The sequence below is a fragment of the Solea senegalensis genome, linkage group LG13, assembly GCF_019176455.1.
Source record: "Solea senegalensis isolate Sse05_10M linkage group LG13, IFAPA_SoseM_1, whole genome shotgun sequence".
Classification (NCBI taxonomy): Eukaryota; Metazoa; Chordata; class Actinopteri; order Pleuronectiformes; family Soleidae; genus Solea; species Solea senegalensis.
In genome coordinates this window covers 19062063-19085100 of record NC_058033.1, presented here as the reverse complement: position 1 = coordinate 19085100, position 23038 = coordinate 19062063, and the positions used below count along the sequence as shown (strand labels likewise).

At 39.3% G+C, this 23038-nt stretch overlaps 1 protein-coding gene across 1 annotated transcript; it reads right to left on the bottom strand.

The window, feature by feature from the left end:
• Positions 1 to 117: 117 nt before the first annotated feature.
• Positions 118 to 11246, bottom strand: LOC122779735 (dynein axonemal heavy chain 11-like). The gene is made up of 26 exons (XM_044042323.1): positions 10854 to 11246; positions 9470 to 9613; positions 9159 to 9352; positions 8556 to 8745; positions 8344 to 8443; positions 8010 to 8221; positions 7607 to 7828; positions 7360 to 7527; positions 7098 to 7214; positions 6875 to 7012; positions 6675 to 6790; positions 6372 to 6567; positions 6020 to 6124; positions 5528 to 5923; positions 4518 to 4850; positions 4054 to 4308; positions 3788 to 3957; positions 3479 to 3701; positions 2558 to 2674; positions 2389 to 2475; positions 2142 to 2300; positions 1942 to 2025; positions 1662 to 1820; positions 1441 to 1563; positions 724 to 846; positions 118 to 249 (listed from the first exon to the last, which is right to left on the bottom strand). The coding sequence occupies exons 1-26, from the start codon at positions 11070 to 11072 to the stop codon at positions 118 to 120; spliced, it is 4482 nt and encodes a 1493-aa protein (XP_043898258.1). The 5' UTR covers positions 11073 to 11246.
• Between the last annotated feature and the right edge of the window lie 11792 nt (positions 11247 to 23038).

Genomic DNA, 23038 nt, shown 5'->3' with positions numbered 1-23038 from the left:
AGCGGACTTTTTTTTTTTGTTATTTGTGATTTATGGAATTTGTATTTTTGGGATGTTTTAATGGGATGTTGGATTAGAGCGTTTGTTTACACTGTTTTATTTATGAATCCCGAAATCTCACGTGGGATTAAACAATATATTATTGTCGTGTGTGATATAAGCGCCGCGGGAAAATAAGGGGCCTCGCGCCAACACCTGGATCAGGAAGTGATTTACATGCTTGCTCTGAAAGACACTCTGAAGCTGAACCTTGAGGATGAGAACATAGAAACATTAACACATATTTTCTTAAGGTTTTGGTCTGAAGCAAAACTCAAACAAAACTAACACCTGATTGGAGATATTTCTTGATTTCCAGACATCATAACATGTGTCAGTTTAATTTCCACCCACATTCAACCTCATTAGCATGTCATGCAATAAAAAAGTGTGGGATGTAACAGTCTTTTTATACAAAGATAGACACACTAAAGTGTCATGACTTCTAATTGCTGGCTATAACCCCTTTGGTCCGATACATCTGCTGTACAAGTACAAAGACTGCCACAGTGCAACAATGGCCTGTGTCCTACAGCAGCAATAAATCTAGGGGACTCAATAGGGACCTCTCTCCCCACAGCTGTGCTGTTTGACAGTCAATGGGGCCTCTCCTTCTGAACTCTCATCTCTATTCACTATCAGTGCCTCTCACAGACAGTCATGTTCAGTGACCTGGATATTTACCTGATGATCCTCAAGAGTTTCAATAAGCTCCTCATCACATTTAAGAAGAGGCACGGAGGTATGGTAATGATCTTCATATGAAAGCTCCATTGATGCCCACCTTTCACTGATTTCTGTCACAACCTGAAATGTAAATAATGGAAAGTACAATGATATCAATTCAGATGAATACTGTATTTCATCTGATATTCATCTGCAGTATTTTAAGTGAACTGTATTTAATTTAATATTGTGCAGAATTTAAATGTTGACAGAGACGTTGTTCCTGGAATCTGTTGGAGCCACTTTAGAGGTTACAGCTCCTAGTGCTCCTGTCATCACTGGGACCACAGTTACCTTTACTCCCCACATCTTCTCTCGCTCCCTTGGTATTGCTCAAGCTTCCTGTGTTCCTACTTCTTGATGTTTCTCTTTCGCTTGGGATTGCAACAACTATCATTACTGCCCTCTTTGCTGCTTATCAACAACCACTATGTCCGGTTGATAAGCCACCAACAGTTTGTCTGTCTGGATCTGTAAGTCCTATAGACTATAAACCCAACCCAAAGTGAAGCTAAACACAATTCAGGTGGCTTTCTTAGTTTCATGTTACTATCCAACACCCACATTTTGTAACCTTAACCTAAGCCACATTTAAGATCTTTTTAGATCATGCATTTAGTTAGTTAAATTAAAATTAATACCAATGTGTTTGACCATTTATAAGTAAACAAGAACCTTCTCAATGGCCACTTCTTTGACTGCCTTATCCACTATATTGCGAACTTCATCTTCGAACAAATGGAGCTGCAGCGCCAAGAGGTCTTCCAAGGTGGTAGTGTCAGTGACAGTGATGTTCATCTGTTTAAAAAGAATTACAGTAAAATGCAAAGTAAGTTCTGTCCCGTAGGAAAACAAGGGTTCTCGAGCAAGACCTCTACTGTGAGTACTGAATGCACCTGTGTTGTTCCAGTTAGCTGCATCCAGTGGCGCTCTCGTATTGCCAGGTTCTGTAGATAACTCACAGCACGCAGTGATGTCAACAGGTTCTTTACGTAAAGGTCTAGCCCAGAATACACATCCCATACACGAGCCTCCTTGTCAAGCTTCCGTATGTCCTACACAAACAGAAGGCAGGTAAACGTAATGATTTATTAGGGGCAACTGTGACAAACGGTACTTGACAGTAAGACAGCAGGAGAGATGTGTGATGTGATGTAGCACTGTTGGTGACCTCACCTTGGCAAACCCCCTCAATTCGGCATCCATCTGTTCCACGTTTATCTCCCTCCATTTGGTCATTGTCCAGTTTTTCACACTGTTCTGTAAAGATAAAGTTGCATACAGACCGGGGTCAGAGGACTTAATGGGTAAATTTAGTTCTTTAAATTAAATTTAGATAGTTATTAAGCTGGATTCACTTCAAATTAAGCTACTACCTGCACAAATATGACAATGTCCCACAGCTCTTTGAGGATGGTGATTTCTCTCCTGCAGAGCTTAATGTCTCTATAGTCAGGAATAATAACATCAAATAGATTTGTGGCCTTCTGGAGCTCTGCTACTTCCTTCTCCATGTCTCGAATTGCTTTTTCAGACTTGGAAACAACACATGAAAACTGTTATCCATACAGAACATTCTGTTGTCGTTTTTATGCTATAATCAAGCAATTGCTAAATTCCTACTTTCTCCAAACTGATGTAGGGATACACTGCAATGTAACCAAAGGGTGCTGTTGCTCTGAACATCTCCCTGAATTCAGTTTGTTTAACCTAAAACATAAAAAAGTACATTTAGATCAAACACGTGCACATGTAATTTCCCTGAAAATAAGAGCAAAGAGTGACAGGTCACCTCAAATGCCATGCATCGTCTGCGTAAAACCATCACTTCCGCATTCTGCATGGGAGCCACCTCATGCCTCACTTTAATGGTTAGTTTCTTAGCAGCACACCATTTCTCAGGGAGCTCCTATGGACAAAATTGGTTTGCATGGCCACAAAAAATAAATACACAGCATTAAGATTATTAGCCTCCAAATTATGTATCTGTTGTTAGTAAAAGAGTTAAAGCTCCAGTGTGGAACCTCTATTGCCCTCTGTGGATTTCTGAGTAATTACCAAAACAGTCTGCGGTCTCTTTGACCCTCCCTAACCAACACTCTCTCTCAGTCACTCACACGCACACTCACAGAGAGAGAGAGAGAGAGACAGAGACAGAGACAGAGAGAGAGAGTGAGGTAGGTTATGTGTTGTATACAGTATCGTAAGTGTAGCTGGTGGTAGAAACAGCAGCAGTTGTGGCACACAGTCAGGCAGTTGTTCAGCCAGCGTTCAACTGCTGTTGGCCGATTACAGATTTTCAATATTGCACATTCATCAAAAGCCAAAGTGATTAAAATATGGCTGTGAAGTCCTACAGATTATCCAGGTACATTTTTAGCTGTAGAATTTCTGAAACGTTTCATGGGCACTTCTTTGTGTTTCCAGCCATAGTTCTGATGTATGAACCTGTTTTGATTTACTCAAACATGTTTCTTCCAACTCACCTACTTAGTCATGACATAAAAAGCATTAATCTGTGTGCAGAATGGGAATGTCACAACAAACACAAACATAAAAAAACTACAATTCTCAGAGAGAATCATGAAAACACAGAGAGTATTGTGTGAACTCATTTGACAATGTTTGAATATAACAGACATTTGTTTATGTTTAAATGTTATGCATTTAAACCTTTAAGTAAAGACTACCAACAATGAATTATTTTTCTTACCTCCATCTGGGAGTAGACCTGTTCTGGTATGGCCACACCGTATCGTTCTAGGAGTACTATTGTGTCTTTAAGAGGCTCAAACATCTTGTCTGTGGCTGTTAGTCTGTCTCTGACAGCCAGCAAGTGACTCATAACTTCCACCAGACCACAATGGTTTCCTTTAGATACAGGATGATTTAACCCTTCAACAGTGTCTCGAATGAACATTTGCAGCTCATCGAGACTGAGTGGGAAAGAACACACAGTGAGGACAACCGCTAATATTATAATGAAGCCTGTATTTAATAGCCATGCAGAACTGAATTTTACCTCTGTGTGACGTATGTGAGAAGGTGCTCTTTGAAAAGCCAACTCCACTTCATAACAGAGTTAAGGAGGCTGACTTTAAAGAACTTGATGTCCACCCGAAACCATCCATCAAAGACTCTGAAATCCTCAAGCTTGGAAATCTCTATGTAGAGATCCTCAAAGCAATCGATCTGTAAAAATAAGACCGCAGTGGGGGGAAACAATTAGGGCAGCTGCCATGTATGGAAAAATGTGATGCATGATTTCATGAAAGCCTTCTGTTTTACCTGTTTTTTGAAGTTATCGATTGTGGGAGGGCTCTCAGGGAGCACATCTGCTCCGTGAGCCTCTGTCTCTTCATCTGTAAGTGGACGTCCATACAGGAGAAACAAGCTGAGAAACTCAGCACTGTCATCTTTCCACAGATGCGTGTAGCAGTCAAACTTTCCCTGGTAAATTACTGCTTTCCTCAGAACATTTTCCACGCGCTCCATTATTTCTTGTCTCAGGTCCAACAAATCTTGCATGTCATCCATTACATCCTGTAAGAGTAAGATTACATAAAATATAACACCTGGAGTGTCTACTATTACTACAGGAATACAATGTAAAGATTTCACAAAGTTTTATCCATCACAATAGGAGTTTTTTGGTCAATACAAAACACTTGCACTTTAGACAATGTACAGACTGATTAACACAAAATGTATTGTATGTATGTGTTGTTATTTGTCTTGCATGTTTCAAGTACCTGGTAACTCTCCATGCACAGGTGATCAGCCACTCTTTTCACATTCACTGATGTCTTGTATATGTCTCTGACCAGTCCTTCTATCAGTTCATAGAGGCCGTCCCCTGCATCTCGCTCCAGTGAGGGATGGAAAACCACTCGGGAGCCATTCAGCATCAACTGAGCCTCAAAGAGAGGAGCCTGGTTTGACCGAGACTCCATGTTGTCAACAAAAAACTGAAGAGAGCTACTGATGTAGCTGTAAAGCCCCTCCACCACCATCTCGTCCACATATTCCAGGTATGACTGCCACATCTCTGAAGCTGGGTCAGCATGAAAAAGGACCATATTCTCCTGAAGATGTTATAGGATATTGGAGAGAAGGTTTGCACAAAACTGTTAATAATTTGAATAATTTTCAGAATAAGTAGGTGATATTCAATAAGAAGATCAGAATCAGAACAAAAACCCATAAAGAACAGACAGGTGGTCTTTAGTGAGGCAGGGAAAAATACACACAAACAAAATTCCTGAGGTCCTGCTAGACACTAACACTGCACATCAAAAAAACAAAAGGAATCTTTGCAGTCCTGCATAGGGTACAACTTGCATCAACTGCTGCAATGTCTCAGTGCAAGTCTTCATCAGGTGAAGCATTATTATGAATTTATTTTTCAAGCAAGAGCTCAGAAATGTTAAAAAATATAAATGAATGATACACTGTACCTTCACTTGAAGACAGAGTCCCTTATTATTTTCTCCACAGACATTTTGCTGAACCTCAATACAAATTTGATTTTCACTTATTCTATCATACCTGTATTGAGTGTTTTCTCTACAAACTAGAGAAAGCACCCAGAGAAGGCAAACCTCTGCTGAGTTTCTCACAGTGTCAAAACACCTTTTTTTCTATTTCTTTTTTAATTATGAAAAAACAAATATCACCGGTTTTGACACGATGCACCAAGTATTGTATAAAAAAATCTATAATGCACAAGAGTGAATATTATTATAAATGTAGCCATATGCACCTGCACCAGCTTATGGACTGCAGCTCCGTCCTTCATTATTGCGTTGTACTTCTTATTGACACGGTCTCCTCTGTCTTCCAGTTGTATAAGTGAACCTCTCTTGTTGTCTTTTCTACAAAACATGGCTTGTTTGCGCCATTCTTTCATGAGAGACTGAATGGCTTCACAGTTATCCTTGGCTTTACAGACTCGACCTGCAAGGTCTTGGACCAGATCTTTTGTAGTGCTGATGAAGCTCCCGCAGTCCAGGTCCTGCCATGTGAAGTCAGTCTCTGCTCTCATCAACTGCAGGTCTATAGAGTCCAGCTCAGCTCGGATTAGAGGAAGTTCTACTGCCAGCACTGTCATCTTGAGCTTGTTGTACCATTGTACTAACAGCTGCAGACTGCTCACATACTATGTGAGGAACAAGAACACATATTGGTTATGGCTTAACTCAGATAAGTATACATTAGAGTAAATTAGGCTGCAGGTAACTTGATTGTTTCTTACCTTTGTGAACATGTCACGCTTTTCAAAAACAGTAATTGCAGCTGCAGGGATCTGACCCTTACTGAGACTCTGAATGTATTTCACATCTTTTAAGACTTCAGCGAGCTGAGGAGTGAAGTAAATGGATAAATACAGTGGAAATGTGGAAATGTCTCAAGAAATGTTTAGTGTAAACAATGACAGATATATATACATATATACAGTATATATACACATATATAGTATACATACACATATACATATACATACATGTACATATATATATAAAAATACATATTTAGGCATGGGACAGCTGACCATATTAAGCAGTGACTTGCATTTGTGTTTGCAGAGACATTGATTGATTGATTACCTTTGGATTGAAGTTGACTGAGACCAGGCCAGATGTGGCATTTCTGGAGATTAGGGGCTGGTTCAGGTTGATCAAGCAAGACTGCTCTAAACCATTACACCAGTCAGTGTAAACATCATGCTCATATTGCTCCAGGAGACTCAGCATTTCCATGTACATTTTGTGGTCCTTCGCCATCTCCACGCTTCCTGCAAGCCTGGAGACAGTAAACTGTCAGTTAACTGAATCAATCTGCCAATAACTCTTTCTGGCTAACTAGCGTTGCTGATGATTGAATAATAATAAATAAGTGTTTTTACTAACATGTCAAAAAGTATTCTTAGTTTCTTCCATGGTATTTCAATGCGTTGTCTGATCATTTTTGCCCACTTCAAAGCCCCAGATGTGTGAGCCGTGTTCTTAATCAGACCTCTTTCCCGCTGTAATCCAAAAAAAGTAAAATCAATTATTTTTCTATTCATGTGTCTTGGATAGACAAAATATCAAAGTGTGACCTGTAGTACCTGATAGATCTGGGATTTAAACAGGAATTTACATTTCTCCAACTCATCTCTGAAATACTGCTGCAGCAAATGGAGGCTGGGGCTGAATATCAGTCTAATTTGTCTTCTCTCCAGGAAGGGTCCAACAATAGTTAGCAGCTTAAAGACAATAAAATAAAACAAAAGTTGTCCCACTGTTTTACTGGCACTAATCAATATCATACTGTCATCCAATCCTGCTTACTTTGGAAGCTGACTCCAGTCCTGAACAATCCTTAAAAGCCAAGCATAGAAGGCTGGCAAGGTGGCGTTCAAAGTCCACAATCCACTCTTTGAAAGCCTTATATTCATTTTCAAAATCCTGGTGACATATTTAAGAAGACAAGAGTTTACCATGCACTTTAAATGAATATATCATAAACAACTGAATTAGAATAATCTACAGTGAGTACTAACTCATAGTTAACATTTGGAATGCCAATTAAGTGATTTATAAATATTTTTACCTGAGAGTTTAAGTCAAATGGGCTGTTTTCACTGTGCTTCATCATTTGGCAGTGATTAGTAAACTCTTTATACAGCTGAGCAACACGCTCACTGTAGAGTTTCCCTTGGAGTCCACCAAATTCCAGCTTTTCCATCCTCTGAAATTCCAGCATTATTTCAAATAAGCCCTGTGAAGATAACATTGCATTGAAAAACAAACCCAACAACTTCACTGTGACACCTGAATACGAAAAAACCTCGCCTCACCTCCAGCTGTAGCATACGATTATGGAACTGGTTGAAACGTGCAAAAATCATGGCAGATGGGAAATCCCAGGGTGCATGTTTCACATGGTTGACCAACCGCTCCCTCTGGGTCTGGTAACAGCCTCTGAAACATCTGAAAACTTGGATTACTCTCTTTACCATTTGCAGACTTTCCACTGGGTCCTCTCTGAGCAGCAGATCATCAGATAGGTAGGTGGATGCCTGCAGGTTGAAAAAAATGTGTATCGTTGAGTTTGCTCAAACTCACAATCATTAACCGTATTCAGAATAATAACCGAGTCTCAGAGAAGCAAAATAAAAAAGGCACATTTGAAAGCTAACTTCACATGTACTTGTAATATCGATGTAATACGTCACAGAAGTTTTAAATTAGGATTCTTACCTCTTCAATGAGCATATTGCACAGTTCCTGTAGTAACACGACAATGCGTGCTGGTCTTTGATAAGATTTACAGTTGGCCCAGATAAGGAAGAGTATGTGAAACAGTGCAGGGAGGAGAGTTTCCCAGTGAGAAAATCCTTTCTTCTTCAGCTGAGACACATGAGCATGCAGTGGCTGCAGATGGAGGTTAATGTCCTCTGCTTCTTGTAGCGCTTTTTGATTCAGACAAAATATATACAGTATTCAGACAGTATATAAATAATTACAACATAATCAATGTTAAAAAGTTTGCAAACACTCTTTCAACTTTGGGAAAGAGAGCAACTATTCTTACCCTCAAATACATTTCCAACTAGAGTCTTGATTGTTGGATGATAGCTGCTATCCATCATCTCCAACATTTTTGCCATCTTTTGAACAATTGGACTCTGAAGCTACAAGTAAAAGCAAGTGAAAGTTGCAAACACTTGGACACACAGTGGCTGTCAGAAGAGGAAAATAAATTAAACTATATTTTTAGGAGATATCAGGAGTAAAAGAGAATACCTGGTGATAAATGTTCTGTATATTGCTCATCCTGGATGCCCAAAACTTCAGCTCTACGGTGGGCCCGGGATTACAGCCTGTCATGAGTAGATCTGATGAATTCTCCTTTAAAATCTTCTGGATTAGACTGGCCCAGATGATGACCTGGGTCTCTATGGTGTGGGCCAACACCCGGTCATAGTTATTATACCTGTGAAAAGTGTGTAAATGATGATGATGATAGGAATTTTTCATATTTAAATTCACTGGTCACTTAATTAAGTCAAACTGCTTGTTACTGCATATATCTGTAATCAGCCATCTCATGGAAGCAACCAAATGCATTTACACCTGTTGAAGTTCAAGAAGACAGGTGATTAGACTTTGAATATAGTATGGTTGTTGGTGGTAGACAGGCTGTTCTGAGTATTTCAGAAACTGACGACCAACTGGGATTTCATACAGAACCATCTTTAATGTCTCTGGGGGCAAAATGCCTTGTTTATGCCAGAGGTCAGAGGAGCATGACCAAACTGGTTCAAGATGGTGAACATCGAACAAGACTTTTGGACACTTTATTATGTACACTTAGCACCTAAGTGGCTGTTTAATGTATATTCCTACATTTCAACGGAGTCGTGTAAATTTTCTATCCAGTCAGTTGCAGTTGGGAGAGGGAGGACGCTTTCCCCTAAAACCTGTCCTCGTAAGACTGACGTTTTGCTGCACATGTTCTCCACATGTCGAATTATGTCTTCAGATGTCAGATTTGGCCACATCTGGTGGTTTTTGTTGTTTGACAGCAGTGGGGCGCATACCTATGCAAAAAGAGACACAAAATGAATTCATCCAGAACTCACAAAGGCAAGCTACAAACAAAAATAACTTGCGGCAGATGCAGCAGGTGTGTGATGATGAGGGGGTGTAACAGTCACCTGCTCCACTGTGCCTGCCAGCTGCAGAAGTGGCGAGGGAGACAAGAGGCCAGAAAGCACAAGTTCCCTGTAGTTTTCAGAGCTCACAGGCTCAAACCTCTTCTTTAGTAAATAGATTTTCTTGTCTTGAGCAACAGGTGGGACCTGCATTTGACAATGAAACAAAATGTTACAAAAAACAAATAATGGCAATTCTAAACAAATAAAAGGCCACCTTGCTAATGCTGGATGATATGGCCAAACATATTATTGTAATAAAATGCTTCATAAATTATTTAACATTGATTATTATCACAATGCAGTTGGGGTTGCTGGTCTTTGAAATGGGGAAGCTCATATCAGGCACAGTTCTTACATAAATTCTGCAAACAAACAACTGGAACAAGGAATTTTATGTAAAACTGAAATGGTATAATGGTGTTTTTATTTAAATTGTATATATGTAAAAATGAAAAAAAAAAGGAATATATCGCTGAGCAAATAACACACAACAACCAGCTATTTGTCAACAGACGACCCTCGCAAAATCCACACAGGACTGATGCAGAAAAGGCTCCACTGTTGTGTATGTTTCTCAAATGCTGCCAATCAGAAACTGTTCCTCCCATCATCATGCAAAAGCCCCGCACCACAACCACCCAACCCCCTATCCACTTTCATGGAAGCCCAGCTTCCTGGGAAGTGACATTTTTCCAATCACCATCTCACCGCAGTTAAAAAAACAGTTGAAGCTGAGCTTCAAGTGGTTTCAGTGCGGAGGATGCAACGGGAATATGGAAACCACATAAGATAATCCGTCATCTGTGATAAACACCTGATTCTGTACAAACTATTGACACATTCTAATCCCGTTCTAGTGCACGTTTAGTATTGAAATGTAAAGACAACACAATACATATTTGACTAGGTTTTGCACCTTACTGAATATTTTAAGAACGAAAGTGAGTAAGAATAAAAGACATCTGGTGACGAGTGCAGAGTGTAACAGAGAGGACTCCTTCATTCACATCATACCAGAAAGGACTTAATTCATATTCATTTGTGTTGAACATTTACGCTTAGAAAGTGAAATGCACACTCTGGTTTGTCCATTCAGGCTACTGTAGTAAGATGGCAGGGCAAGATGGCCACCTCTATAAGGAAGGCCCAAGTACATATATATAAGGCTTAAAAAGAACAAACCTTTTAAAATTTTAGGCAGTTGTGCACTTACACAAACATTCTAACCGATGGTATAACTAATGTCTGCAGATAAAGCTTTTTAAATGTGACTCACAGAACCTTTAAAACAGTAATTCAGTAAAACGTTGGTGTGTTTGGGGAATGCTAAAATCACAGCACACATATGCTAATGCTAATTATGAATAACATTACACAGTCATACCTGCTTTAAGGCAACCAGACAACCTTTTATCGCTGTGAAGAAAATAACAAACTCCTTCTCAAAAAAGTCTTTCAGAAGAGTCTGAAACTCCTCGTCAGCGGCACTTTTTTCCCATGTTTGACGGCTGAGTCGCAGCAGAGCACAAACTGTCTCCTCCACAAACTTCACCCTCACGTCCTCAACTACACTGCAAACACTCTCGTCGTCGTCGTCGGACATGTTTGCTCCACCTCGACCATCACCTGCTTCACTTCGTCACTTTCTCTGACCGCAGGAGGAACAAGGGAAACTCAGTCGTGGAAAAGCTATAACATGTTTTATCACCTCTTTTCTTAGCAGTACTTTTACTTCACGCCTGTTTAATAAGAGGACTGGCAAGAGCTGTACAGTCTCGGGGGCGTGTCCGCATTCCGTTGCTTAGCAACGGCCACGACCGTCAATCACTGCCAAGTGCCTGAATGTAAAGTAACTTTTTTCGAAGTCAACCGAGGGATGTTTTTTTAAAAAAAACTCAACAACTCAAATTGTTTTTAATCATTACGTTTATAAAATTGAGCTAATAAATCAAAACAATTAAGAACTGGTGAATGGAAAAGAGTCTCAAAAATACAAATAGTAATAACCAACTGCGTACTTTGGGCCAAACATTTTTTTCTTAAAGGCACAGTGTGTAAAATGTATGTATTGGTGAAGTTGCATGTTGCACCTGAATACCCTTCATCTCACACTTCCCTTCCAAATGTGGTAATCTATGTAGGTGTCATTTAGCATCAAAACTCAAAAAGTGTTTAGTTTGTCTATTGTAGACTATTGTAAAAACAATCTAACAGCCTCGTTAGCGATGCAACTATTAATGGCTCATTCTAGGGTAATGGAAAATAACAATTCATAAAAGCATTTTATCTAAAATTCAGCCTAACAATTATAATTACATCTATACACAGTGGACCTTGAAGTCATAATTTATTTCATCTCACTTCATGCAAACCTTTATGATTAGGGGATTTCATTCAGTGTAGTGTATATAAATGTTCAGTAATACCTGTTACCTACCCCTGTGACTAACATTCTGCAAATGACACGATTAGACATGAAGGGATTATGGTGTTGGAGTCACAGACTGTAATAAAATGTGTGTTTGAGGCCATTTTGACTGTTGTCTTGGCAGCGCAGCAATTTACCCGGCAACAGCAATTTACAAGCCACTTTGCCACACTTTATTTCCTAGGAGTCTGAGGAGTCTCTTGAAATAAATAACAAATTATAATTTTAAAGAATCTTAAATTGTTGGCATCCTGTCATAAAAGTGATACCAGATACTACTGTAAGGTTCTCTAAAGCACGGACAGCAGTTTGTTGTATAAAACACATGCAGGATATCATTTGTCTATTTTTTCATGTGTTTTCTTCTTTCTCACATCGAGAAACAGCATCTCCAACACGAAAAAGACAAGAAAATGAGATAAACTCCTCAGGTTTGCAGGTGGCATCACTGTTTTGGGCCACATCAACACAGCAATGACAAGACCACCTACGGGGTCTTGTCTGCCTGTTGCTATGGTGTTATGGTGTCCATAATAACAAGTTGGAAGCAATGCATTCAAGCAGTTAAGGTGAAGATGGCTCCTGATGTAATCCACATGCTCATTTTACTCTGAAAATCAGTACAGGTGTTAACATGGTCCAGAACATGAGTCGTTCAATTTTGCAAAAGAAACCACTGGACCCTGAAATGGGATGATATGACAGAGAAAAAAGGTTGACATCTGGCAATGCAATTCCATGTAGTGACATCCATACAGTTTGGTCTCTGTGTCAATAAAGGAACAAAGACATTTCTTTGTTTTGTTGCTCCCTGTCAGTCTGTGTCTGTCTGAGCCCCGGCATCCAGGAGCTGTAACATCACAAAGTGTGCAAGACAGATTGCAACAATAACGCCTTCCCAAGGAACACAGAACTATTCCTTAGCAAACATTGCTGTTCAAACCTGGCACTTTACCCATTACTTCGACCATTGTACTGCCAAGGCTTGTCACACAGCTGAGCTGGCCATCCTAATGTCTCCATCCACTGCTTGTTGTGCAGTCTGCCACAACTACAACACAACACAACATAACAATCTGACTGTAAATATTAAATATAAAGGTCATTCATCACATGAAGCCATTTCATGTTCTGTGCTGGTGAAGTGTATGATATAATAATACTGCACTTCAGGTAGTTTAGAATGTAAATATGCTGGTCTGTGCTTTTATTGTATGTTGCACATCATTTGGCCGTTGAATATTGTACTGTGTTATAATCCATAATCTGTAATATGGAGCAGCTCATCAATGACTGGCAGTGTCGACAGAGTTCTGTTGACAATGCTGTATTGATTCCCTAAACTGAATCACAACATAGCGCTCCATCACAGCAGCCCAGTCAATCCAATAAGCAGCAGTGAGCAAGCGAATATGTCCAAGACTTAAAATCAGTCATGTTTGTTTAATGATGCAATCTCTTATTCAGAGGCAAGCTGTCTATGTACACTGATACCAGAACTGTATATAAATATCAACACATTACTGTTTGAATGATTTTTTTCCCCCCGCAAGAGCCCCATAAAATCAGACACTGGCTATCAATTCTTATTATTGGAGAATTGGAGACAGAAGATTGATGTAGGCAAAGGAAAGTAAGAAAAGGAAATTGTAAAACAGTGGCATCATTTCATGGATCAAGCACACGGAAGGAAGTGCAGCAGTTACACCAACAACAAACATGTGTTTGGATTCTATTTTGTCACAATAGTTTTTATTTGTGACGAGACAATCGTCACGTCACATGTTTTACCAACTTACAGTTGAGAAATATTTATGCCACTGAAGCTTGAATCTCTTTTCCACTGAGCAGTAACCGATTATGTGTAGAGGGTCCGGGTTTATTTTATCCAATGAGACACATTATGCATTTATAAAAGACTCATCCTGTCATTCCAAACATTTACTACATCACATTGAGCTTCATTAACACCGCCATAACAGAGAACAACTCGTACAGCTTTACTGTCGCACGAATTGCTCCAATAATTTTTTTTTTCCAACCACATGCAATGGGACTGTGCAACACAGCAGGACACTGTTGTGCTGTTTAACTTAACATCCATATCCCTGCACCTGTGCAGCTTTATGACAATTCCCAAACTGCACACTTGCACTGAGTACATACTCATTGTTTTGACTGGATTACTGCATGGGCATCCCTGTGCTTCACTACGGCTCGTATATTTTATTTTAATATTTTATTTCTCTTAGCATTCCCAAGTCCTTCTCCTGTGCTCTACGCAAACTCTGGAATTATCTCTGCTCCCAAATGCACACACTGGACTCCATCCTTTCAAAATAGCTTCCTCTCTTTAATCCTTTAGGTTCTTATGATTATTTGCACTTGTGTATATACGTACATAAATCTATCTATGTATCTATCGATGTATCTATGTCTCTATCTTTGTATCTATGTATCTATGGCTGTTTTGAATCTTGATTTTTCATTACAAATTCTATATCACTACTTATTACATTGTATTTGCAACAATAAGCCAACTGCTGTGATCAGACATCTGACCCCTGGGTGTCAGAAAGGTCTGCACCCCAAGGACGCCCTCTACAGGGTTACCGCTACGTGAGAGCTGTACTCTCAAAGTAGTGTCATTGTTATTTTAGCCAGTGAAAATCTTGTAGAAGTCTCTTGATGTAAAATAGCATTTGTATTTAAAAAACAAAACAAAACAAAACAAAAAGAAGAACAATAATTCTTCAAACCTTTAGATCCAGGCTGGTTGGGAACAGATATTTCCTTTCTTTTTGATAGAGATGGTATGATAAAAATGTAATGTAATTATGGACAAATTGATTTACTCACTGTTAAAACACAACAACTTGACAGTCACGGTGCGTGACTTCCTGCCGTGGATCTTGCCTCCCTGTGTGTGTGTGTGTGTGTGTGTGTGTGTCTGTCACCAGCAGCTGCAGCCTGTAGAGGGCACTGGCAGATCTTCATGGAGGTCTGGGGGAATAGAGATCCAGCATGGAGAGAACATACTTTGTGAAATGAAAGAATTTGCTGAAAAGGTAAGCATTACTCTCAGGAAACTAAACTACTCAAGGTTCCAAAACAGCCTTATAGAGAAACAGACAGAGAGACATACGGACCGATAGATAGATGTGATCATTTACAGGCCTAACAATTGCTGTCATTTGGTGGTGACAAAGGTCCTGAAATCAATTTGTAAGTCATGGGCCTATTTTAAAAACACAGAGTCATCAGGTGGCGCATGCTGGGTGATGGGTCTGCTGTTTGGTGGTCTCCCGCCGCATAATAATTGATCACATTGACTAAATAATAATATCTTGTCAGTTATTCCGTCATAAGTCATTGCTTCGCCTGTCTATGGAAATACAGACGCGATAAACTAGTTTCATTGTGTTGGTGGCAAATAATAACCTGCATGTGGAGAATTTTGCACTGCAGTGAATTAACGCCCCTGTAATGAAAGTAAAGAAAACAACAACAACAACAAAAAAAACAAGCCTGGTGTGAGCTCGCCCTGACAGTGAGATCTCTGGTGGCAGATCACACAAAATCCAACCAGATAGTGAAAGTCCTGGGGGGTTATGTAAGCCCCCAGAATGGACAAATTTGTTAGCCCACACCCGAGGGCATCTGGTGATGGATATGTTGTCCTGAGGGACAGGGGAAGCCACAGCACAACAGCCGACCGCTTATCATGAATGCCTTGTTTTAAGTGTTCCTCTGGTGGGAAACAAAAGCTTTAAAGGCACCCATTACCTTTCAATGGCTGTACAATCCCTATTGTTTAGTTGGGTCACACACACACATACGTGGCCTGTTGGAGCATATGGCATTAATTAGGAATTGGGGTTTAAGCCTATACTGGTTTAAGTGGCTTATGTGGGACCAAAATGTAGACTGAAAAAAATAAAATGGTTGACAAACATTAAATAAACCCAAAAACATTTCCCTTGATAACACCTACACAAATTAAGCTACTTAATACTAAAGTAAGAAGTAGGTGTCACTTGTTAACTTAAGTTTAAATTAACTTAATTTTTTTTTGGAGTTTTGGTGTAGATCTAATGCATAAAACTGCATTAAATGAAATGAAATACTTTAACATAAATGGCACACAACACTTATATGTCTGCATGATTGTGTGCGCACAGCAGGGTGTGGTGAGGGTGTTGTGAAGGAACCTAGGCCCAGGCGCTTACAGGTTTCCCCTGAGGACAGCCAAGGCACTTGTGTCTGAGGGTCTGGTTGATCCCACTTAATAAGCATCCTGAGAGACTGGCACTGTCCCCATGGCCATAATGCCTGAGGTCACTGTGGACTTCTTGAAAATGAAGTGAAGCCCGACCAGACAATGCTGCTGTCCATCAGCCTTAACCTGAGCTGGGCCCTTTATTCCTCATATAGTGTACTTGTGTAATCTTTCACTCCATAAATGCAAATTAATCTCATCAATGTTTTGACCAACATGAGGCAAGGATACATAGGGAGCATCTTTGCATATCAAATACGTGGATTTCTCACAGTACAGTTTACCCTTCCTTCGTGCGTGGGGACAACATTATGGACTATAAAGGCAAATCGTGGATGTCCTCCCACACACACACACAGTCAGATGAGATTATAACCTTTCCAATATGACAAGCGACCATATCCATATCCTCTGAAGTTATTTGGCTCATATGATATTATATAGAATGGCAAGTTCTGTTTTTTTTTCCCCATGGGGAAAATTAGCTGCTCTTAGAGTGACGATCATTGCCATATGCTACTGAAGATACATTTATCTAAAACCTAACAAGATAATGAAGACACAGGAGAACGCTTCCTGCAATTTGCAGTAGCTCTTCCGCTTCGTTTAGACCATAATTTGTACTTGTTTGGATGGCACATACAGTCAGTGGTTTGGGGTTTGTAGCAGTAATGTCCCAGGGGCTTCTGTCAGTCCGGCACCATTATAAATGACAGAGCTGAGTGCGCCTCCTTGGCTGTTTCTCAACATGCTGGCCTCCTCGGAGCCTTGTGGAACATTTGCAGAGCGTGTGCCCTTTTGATTTCCTAATCCCAGCACGAGCAGGGGAATGCTCGCTCTCCATGAGATATTCCACTCACAAGCAGTGATTTATGTTCTTATAGTGCAAGGCTCAATGGTGAGAGATCACAGGTGTTGTGGAGCCTCAGTAAAAACTTTTAATATGCACACCTCGTGGTCTGTGGTACGAGGATTACTCCCGTTCAGTGGGGGGTGGGTGGGTCAATAAATGTTTAAAATGTATCTGAGGCTCTTACAGTTGGATAGTCATTATACAAACACCCATGTAGATGTTTTTCTTTTCAGTGCAGTACAATATCACAGAGGATTATAATCAGAATGCACAGTGTGTTGTTTATTTAATTACTGCCATCATGAATAAAATAATCTACTATTACTTATAGGGATGATGATCATTGAAAATGATATACAAATATCTTATAAAATAATATATTGGCTGTTAATTACTGCATTGTTGATTGTGTGGTCAATGCCCACTCTCGAGTGAAGAGCTTTGCTCATGTCCCAATAAAAGCCTTAGCATTAAATCAAGAGAGCAAACCCCCTCAGAACTCAAGCGTTTGTCTATTTTTGTAGCCACCACATAATTGCACACCTACTTGATATTTTAAATCACAGGTCGTCGTCTGCTTAGCACTCAGAGCATATTAAAATCGAAGGTTTATTTTGAGAAATTAACGGAGAAAAGTGGCTGATTCTCCACTGACATTTCTGTAGGACAAATAACTGAGCCATGGTACTTTGCACAGCAGATTTTCCACATTTTATAGATATGTCTCGATAGTTTTTGGGGGGAAAAGATTCAAACAAACCTCCATACATGCCCAGGAAGCTATCATTTGACTGCAACCCTTTTTTTTTTTGTGAATAAGGTTTTAATGCTGACAAGCAAACCAGCCGTAATTTTCATCATTTAATGTGTTGACACTTATCACGCTGTATCTTTGCAAGGAAATTTTTTTCCATTCAGAGATTTATTTGCGTGTTCCTCATTGCACTGGGCCAGATTTTGTCATGACATGTCACAGACAACTTCATGTGCACTAACAACCTTCTTGCATGATTTAATAACAGTGATCTGTGTTAATCACCCACCCTCCCCTTTCCGCTTTTCAAACACTGCCAGAGGGATTACTGTAAACTGCACCAACTTACATAACGGCAACTATCTTGTCCTCTAATGGCTGCATTAGACCCCCACCTCAGTATGTGTTATCTAGGCACAGTGGTCAGGAAGTCCTTTCAGTTTTGTATCGCTGGGTGTGAGCTGAAAGTGGAGTGACCTTTTCAACTCTTCTCTTTTTTTTCCCTGAAGCCAACTGGGCTTTTCTTGTCTCATTCAGCATCTTAGATGATACTTTGATTAGGAATTGAAGGGAGTGAGAACTTAACACTTAGATGGAATCATATTTAGTTATTGTAATGTTCGAAATCAAGTCAAATATACGTTGTTGTCTCCCACAGTGAGAATAAATGCATTTATTTATGTATTCAAGAGTGCTGCAACAGCTGCGGGACGATAAACAGACAACAAAGCATTCATAATTCCAAAACTGAAAAAAGGATACATTTTAAATTCAGCTGTGAAAAAGAAATACCTCACACAAGCCAATACAACGAAATTATTGTTAAAAAAGATTGCAACACAAATGTTAATTTAAATATTATTTATAAATTGAAACTGTAATTTCGTTTCGTTTTATTTCATATTCTTTTTAGCCCTTTCATGCTAAAAATATATATATGTATACATATGTATACATACATATATATATATATATATATATATATATATATATATACATATATATATATATATATATACACATATATAAAAAAAAAATTCTTTTACCTGATGATTTGGCTTCTAAGACTGTTGCAACCGCTCATACTGTTACATCAGTCACAGAGTGAAAATTTCACCTCTGAATATATCCTAAAAATGTACCTCCCTAAGGTTAGATATATATTCATTTAGCCCCTACTTTGCCCCCCTCCCCCTCCTTCTTTTTCTTTCCCATGTCCATTAGACCTCGCAGACTAATCGAGCAGCACCAATTGCTCCCGTGGTGAGATCATTAAGTAAATTATTTTAAGATCAAACGGTCAGCAGCCACAATGAAGTCCTGTGTAATGGTAAAAGCCTCAGAAGCTGCCACCCACCCCTCTCTCAAATTAAAGCCCAGTGGGGGGAGCGCTGCACCTCTCAGGTGGATGCCCCCGCCATTAGGCCTTTTAGCTGCAGGCTAAGGTAGGACCCACAAATTGGTCCTTTGAACAAAACTAACCCACTGACAGGATGTGACTTGTATGCAGCTTAAAAAGAGTGCAAAAATCGTTCCTGGCCATAGACCGACAGCAGTTTTAAACCACTGTAATAGTCCACCTATAGAGAGAGTTAACGTGAAGTGTCATGTGGCAACACATGTGTGATTATGTTCATAAAGGAGGGCTTTATAAAGAGGAGGGGGACTTTTTTTTAACCCCCTCTGTCATTTGGTTCTTTTATTAGACACTTAACAGTTTTAACACGAAGAGCCGTGGTCACGTTTACACATGTACACAATTGTGTTGATTCCATAGATATTAGGTATACGTCACGATGGACACAGCACTGCTCCAGTCACACAAAACAGTTTAATGTCAAACAAGAATCCCTAGCAGAAAATATGGATTTAGAAATATTTAATAGTTTCTTCATGTTAGCCTGCTGAATTTCAGATTTTGGATTGTCTTTGTAAAATCAAAAGGAAACAGTCGAGTCCATCTTGGTTTAGACGCATGTGCGTAGACATGTATGGATTTGAGTGTATAAAACACTGATTCAATGTAAACGCCATTAGACAGCGATTACTCACAAAGTGCTGTCCATGGACGGGCAGGTTGACAGCTTCCCTTTTAACAGGTCAAAGTTTCACTCGGCTCAACACAATTAGGAGCAGGTACTGTAGGCTAGAGAGGGACAAATTCATATACATTAGAGAAAGATTCATGCAGTGTTGGCCCTCACAAGTGACTTTGTTTCCTTGGATTATTTCACTGAAAAGAAGCTATAGACTTACGGAAATAATGCACAGCAAATGATAAAAAAAAAAAAAAGAAAGAAGGAGAAGAAGAAGAAGAAGCCATGTTCAGTTGTTTACTCCTCTCAGCTGAGAAAGTGTTGAACTTACAGTAGCGTGTGGTGTTGAGAGACAGGGGCCAATGCAGCAAAGTGACTGTGAGAGTGATTTATCCTCCGTTGGCATGAAGCGTCACTGTCATCAATCACATGGTTTTAATTAGTGATGGCTCCCCTTTGTGGCTGAGAAATGCGCATGTAATTCAATTTGGGACTAGCTGCTGCCTCAAGAAGCCCACACAAAGATTTGTCAATCTACTGTAAGTTCATACACAGTTGGATCGGTTGATACTGACAAAGCTGAGGGCACTTCACTCACTCTATTTTGCCTTCTGAAATGATTTTTCCATGACTATAATCATCATTAAATGCATTTGTATTTTTGAAATGAACAAAATTAAACAAAGCAATTAACTAACTAAAAATGACCTTAAATGACTGCAGCTGAAGAGATGACATTTTGGGTTTTTCCAAGTACTCTTGAAAGGCCATATAAGGGGAGATAATTAGATTTTAATAATACTATTTAATTCAAATTTTGAATCCCCAAAAACACCTTTTGTGAATTTCATGAAATGTCCTCTTTTTCATTTTGTTTTATTCATTGATTGCACAAAGTGGGTGAGGTCACTATTGCTATTGCTTTGTTCTCTGAGTTGATTCACCAATTCAACCTCTTGAAACAGAGAAACCTCTTATCCCTCATTTAAATGTTTGTTTCTTCTGATTTCCTCTTCAATGAGAAACTTAACTGATACCGGCAGCAAAGGCCGGGCCTTAAATAAAAACAATGACAGCTCGGAGAGTTAAGGTGGCCATTGAAATGCTAAGATATGAATGGCAGTTATTTAGTCCTCTAAAGATACTTGAAAGTCCCTTATCTGACACATGGTAATGTCAGTGACTGTAGTGATGTTTATTTCACAGCAGTCGTCCACTTGATTGAATGAAAGACTACTTTTGCATCTTAAATCGCCTCAGAATTGTCAAAAAAAAGGTAATATCATTTGTTACCTCACCATTACACAGTGACACGGTTTGGCAGATGGTGTAAATAATGCTCCAGCTTTGGTTTAGGAAGAAAGAATAATAATAATAAGTAAGTAACTTCGCCATGTGTATATGACAACATTATACTGTAAATAATGTCCACAGTGACACTTTCTGTGTGTGCAAGCAAGAAAGAAAAGAAAATCATCATTACAATTATCCTTATTATTATTATTATTATTTTAGCACTGATATTCAAACTACAAATTAAAGTGCAAGTGTAAAAATTTAAAAACAGGAATGTTGACATTTAAAAACATAAGACATATGGACTACAGTCGAATAGAAGTTGCTGAATCATTGCACTTGTGCTACTGCTTAAGTAGGAGTGACTGGGGAGGTGGAAGATGGACAGACACTGTAGGACAGAGACAGGTCTTCTCATCAGAAATCAATTTTTTATATAACTATAAATTATTTTTTATTTGGCAGAAATTGAAAATAAAATCATTATATTTTATTGTAAAGGAGACAATCACCTGATTGTATAAATTGTTGTTTTTCGTTATACCCAGAATGAGGCTTTTGTATTTATATCAGGAGCCATCTCTACACGAGCCACCATTTTGTTGTTTCAATAGCCCACAATGAACAAACTAAATATCTTTTGACTTTTGAAATGACTCTATGGCAAGGGTGGATGGGCCACATTCTTTTGCCAGAGGGCCACAGTGACATAAATAAAGCAGGCAAAAGGCCACAAATAAAGAAATAATCGGGCAGTCATTGAAATTCTTGGAAATGTCAGTGTCAAGTCCTAAAATATCAAATTATCATGTTGAAAATCATGATCAATGAAGTTACCATATATGGTTCCTTGTCCATCTAGGGTAAAACATTTTCTCAAAGATGTATATATATAAAAAGTATAATACAACTTCCAACCTCACGGGGTGGCATAGCGCTGCCATTGTGGATATCCACAGAAGTCCCTTGCCTAATAAAGGGTTAAACTTATTTTATATGCAATATACATTATTTACATTCCCTGATACATTTCAAAAATCAAAGTCTGTGGGTTAAATGCTATTAATGAGAAGGTGTGAACCTGCCATGTTTGGTCTGTGTATGCAGTAACTCTGTATAGAGCTCCACAGATCCTGAGCATCGTCTCTTCATATGTCTCACCGTATCAGACTTTGAACCCACTCTTGGCTAAAATTGAAAACGTTCCGAGGTGATTTTTTCCTGTTTCTGAGCCGCTCAGATTCTGACGTCACACCTGCCAATATCAAAACGCCGATCTGTCGAGCAAGAGTCAAAACAAGGTAAGGGCGCAACGTGAGGACATGGGCCGGATGTTGCCTTCGTGTGCTATGTGGGTTCTCCAACATACTTGAAAGGGAAAGTTGAGGTGGTGCAACACACACACACAACTTACACATTTTCTATATGTAGTGTTTTTTTATGCTTCTTTTTATCTTGCCTACTGGCGCACTTGTGTCATTATGTTTTTGCTGCACAATTCCCCCGAGTGGGACTAATAAAGTTGCTTGAAGTAAAACAGCAATTTAACTATACAAACTGATTTCCTTTTGTCAAAGTGCTTTCTTCGGTTGGCGACGTACCAAATGAAAATGAATCTCCTACCTGCACTTGGCGTAATCAACTCTGAATATCAGGTTCTACATTTAAAATTGATATAATGACAATACGAGATGTTGTTGATTCAAGTCTGATTGTGGTGCGGCACACTGAAATGTCAGATTTAAGGCTGTTTTTGTTCTTGGGTCAGATCAGCTCCGTTACAATATCTTCCTCCAATCAATGTCTTTGATGGCGGCATTCTGTTCAACTTTTAGAGATGTTGATTATATTCAGTGTTTGTCCTCGCTGGAGTCCCCCTAACGGCACCAAATCAGTGTCCCCAATTCCACAGAGCACGCCGCT

Bases quoted from the DNA above. Each gene is read 5' to 3' on its own strand.
- LOC122779735 (XM_044042323.1), bottom strand. From the start codon at position 11,072: ATGTCCGACGACGACGACGAGAGTGTTTGCAGTGTAGTTGAGGACGTG. The intron at 7,215-7,359 runs GTAAAAATATTT...ATATGTCACCAG, and splicing joins CATTTGACTTAAACTCTCAG to GATTTTGAAAATGAATATAA. The intron at 2,301-2,388 runs GTAGGAATTTAG...GTTGTTTCCAAG, and splicing joins CCTACATCAGTTTGGAGAAA to TCTGAAAAAGCAATTCGAGA.